Source organism: Rhincodon typus, chromosome 37, assembly GCF_021869965.1.
Source record: "Rhincodon typus isolate 14 chromosome 37, sRhiTyp1.1, whole genome shotgun sequence".
In the NCBI taxonomy this organism is placed as follows: Eukaryota; Metazoa; Chordata; class Chondrichthyes; order Orectolobiformes; family Rhincodontidae; genus Rhincodon; species Rhincodon typus.
The window spans coordinates 18,380,952-18,382,596 of NC_063368.1; the positions used below are offsets into that span (position 1 = coordinate 18,380,952).

General features: G+C 47.8%; 1 protein-coding gene across 1 annotated transcript in view; it reads right to left on the minus strand.

The window, feature by feature from the left end:
• LOC109922882 (arf-GAP with dual PH domain-containing protein 1-like) overlaps window positions 1–1,645 on the minus strand; it is a 91,016-nt gene that overhangs the window by 63,761 nt on the left and 25,610 nt on the right. The window contains exon 3 of the mRNA XM_048617376.1: window positions 368–459. Coding sequence (XP_048473333.1) covers window positions 368–459 — 92 coding nt within the window. The remainder of the gene's footprint in view (window positions 1–367; window positions 460–1,645) is intronic.

Below are 1,645 nucleotides of genomic sequence, written 5' to 3' on the forward strand. Positions count from 1 at the left end.
TCAGTGTGTGTGTGAGTTATAGGTAACTCAGTGTGAGAATTACAGGTAACTCAGTGTGAGAATTACAGGTAACTCAGTGTGTGTGTGAGTTACAGGTAACTCAGTGTGAGAATTACAGGTAACTCAGTGTGTGTGTGAGTTACAGGTAACTCAGTGTGTGTGTGAGTTACAGGTAACTCAGTGTGTGCTGCAACTGAACCCTTGCAGACCATGGTTAAACCAAAACAAAAACGGAAAGATACTAAATTCCAATAAAGGCCTTGATGCCTTTGATGAAGGGGTGTGATGTTTTCCTTGAGTATTTCACTGTTGCTAGCACCAAAGGAAACAGGCAGAAGCTGGGGTTCAGGCCCTGTACCGTACTCACTGACAATCTGTGTAGGTTGGGACGTAGTAATATATCGGCACATATGCTTCATACTTCTCCTTTGCAGCTTCGTTTCCATGTTGGGCCATAAACTGGAAGAGAGAGCGAGATGGGGTTAAAGACTGAAGCTGGTCTGTGGGCACTCAATCTCTTTTCTTGTTTCTGTCTGCTGTTGGATAGTGTTAACCTTCGACCCGACATTGGGAGGTGAGAGAGAACCATGAGCTCCTTCAAGCTCAGTGCCTCACTCAGACTGCCAGGGGTAACAGTAGGAGAGTATACAGGCACAAACCGGCAATCTACTGTGGACCATCTCTGTGAACAACACAGAGAGAGGAGGAATACTGAGCAGAGTGATTAACTGCAGCCTAAGATGGATGGTATCGACCAGGCTGGACACAGTAACTGGGGGACAATATGTACAAACGAAGATAGACAGCAGGGGGATGGGCTCCACCAAGAGAGATTGAGCAAACTGGGCCTGTTTTGTCTGAAGTTTCAAACAGTGAGAGACGTTCGAATTAAAACCTACACAATCCTTGAAGGGATAGACCAGGTAAATGAGGGTAAGGTGTTTCCCAGGGAGGGGAGTCAGGAGGCAGTGGGAGTGACACAATTTTAAAATAAGAGGGATGCCCATTAGGACTGGCAAATGGGAGTAGAATAATTTAGGATATTTGGTTGGCAAGGACGAGGTGGGCTGAAGGGTCTGTTTCTGCACTGTACATCTCTATGACTCTATGACTGAGGTAGAGAGAATTTCTTTTACTCAGTGTCTTGTGAACCTTTGGAACTCAACAGAGGGCTTTTGAAGGCCAGTCTCTGAGTATATTTGAGGCAGAGATTGGGAGATGGGGTGAGTGAAAGGAATCAAAGTATTTGATGAGCCATAATCATCTGGAATGGTGGGGCAGGATCAATGGGCTGAATGGCCTACACCTATGTCGCTAAACGTCTTACGGGCAAGTCGATTACAGAGATCCTCACAGAATCCCCTCATTAATCTGGAGAGGAGTTTGGATCCTTTTCCTTCAATCTCATTCTTGGGCTGCGAGCAATACTGGCAAAGTTGGCGTTTGTTGCCTGTCTCTCGTGACCCCTCGTGAAGCTGACAGTGAGTGGTCTTGAACTGCTACAGTCCAAGCGGTGTACAGACCAGAGCGGCGTACAGACCAGAGCAGCGTATGGACCAGAGGGCGTACGGACCAGAGGGCGTACGGACCAGAGCGGCGTACGGACCAGAGCGGCGTACGAACCAGAGCGGCGTACGGACCAGAG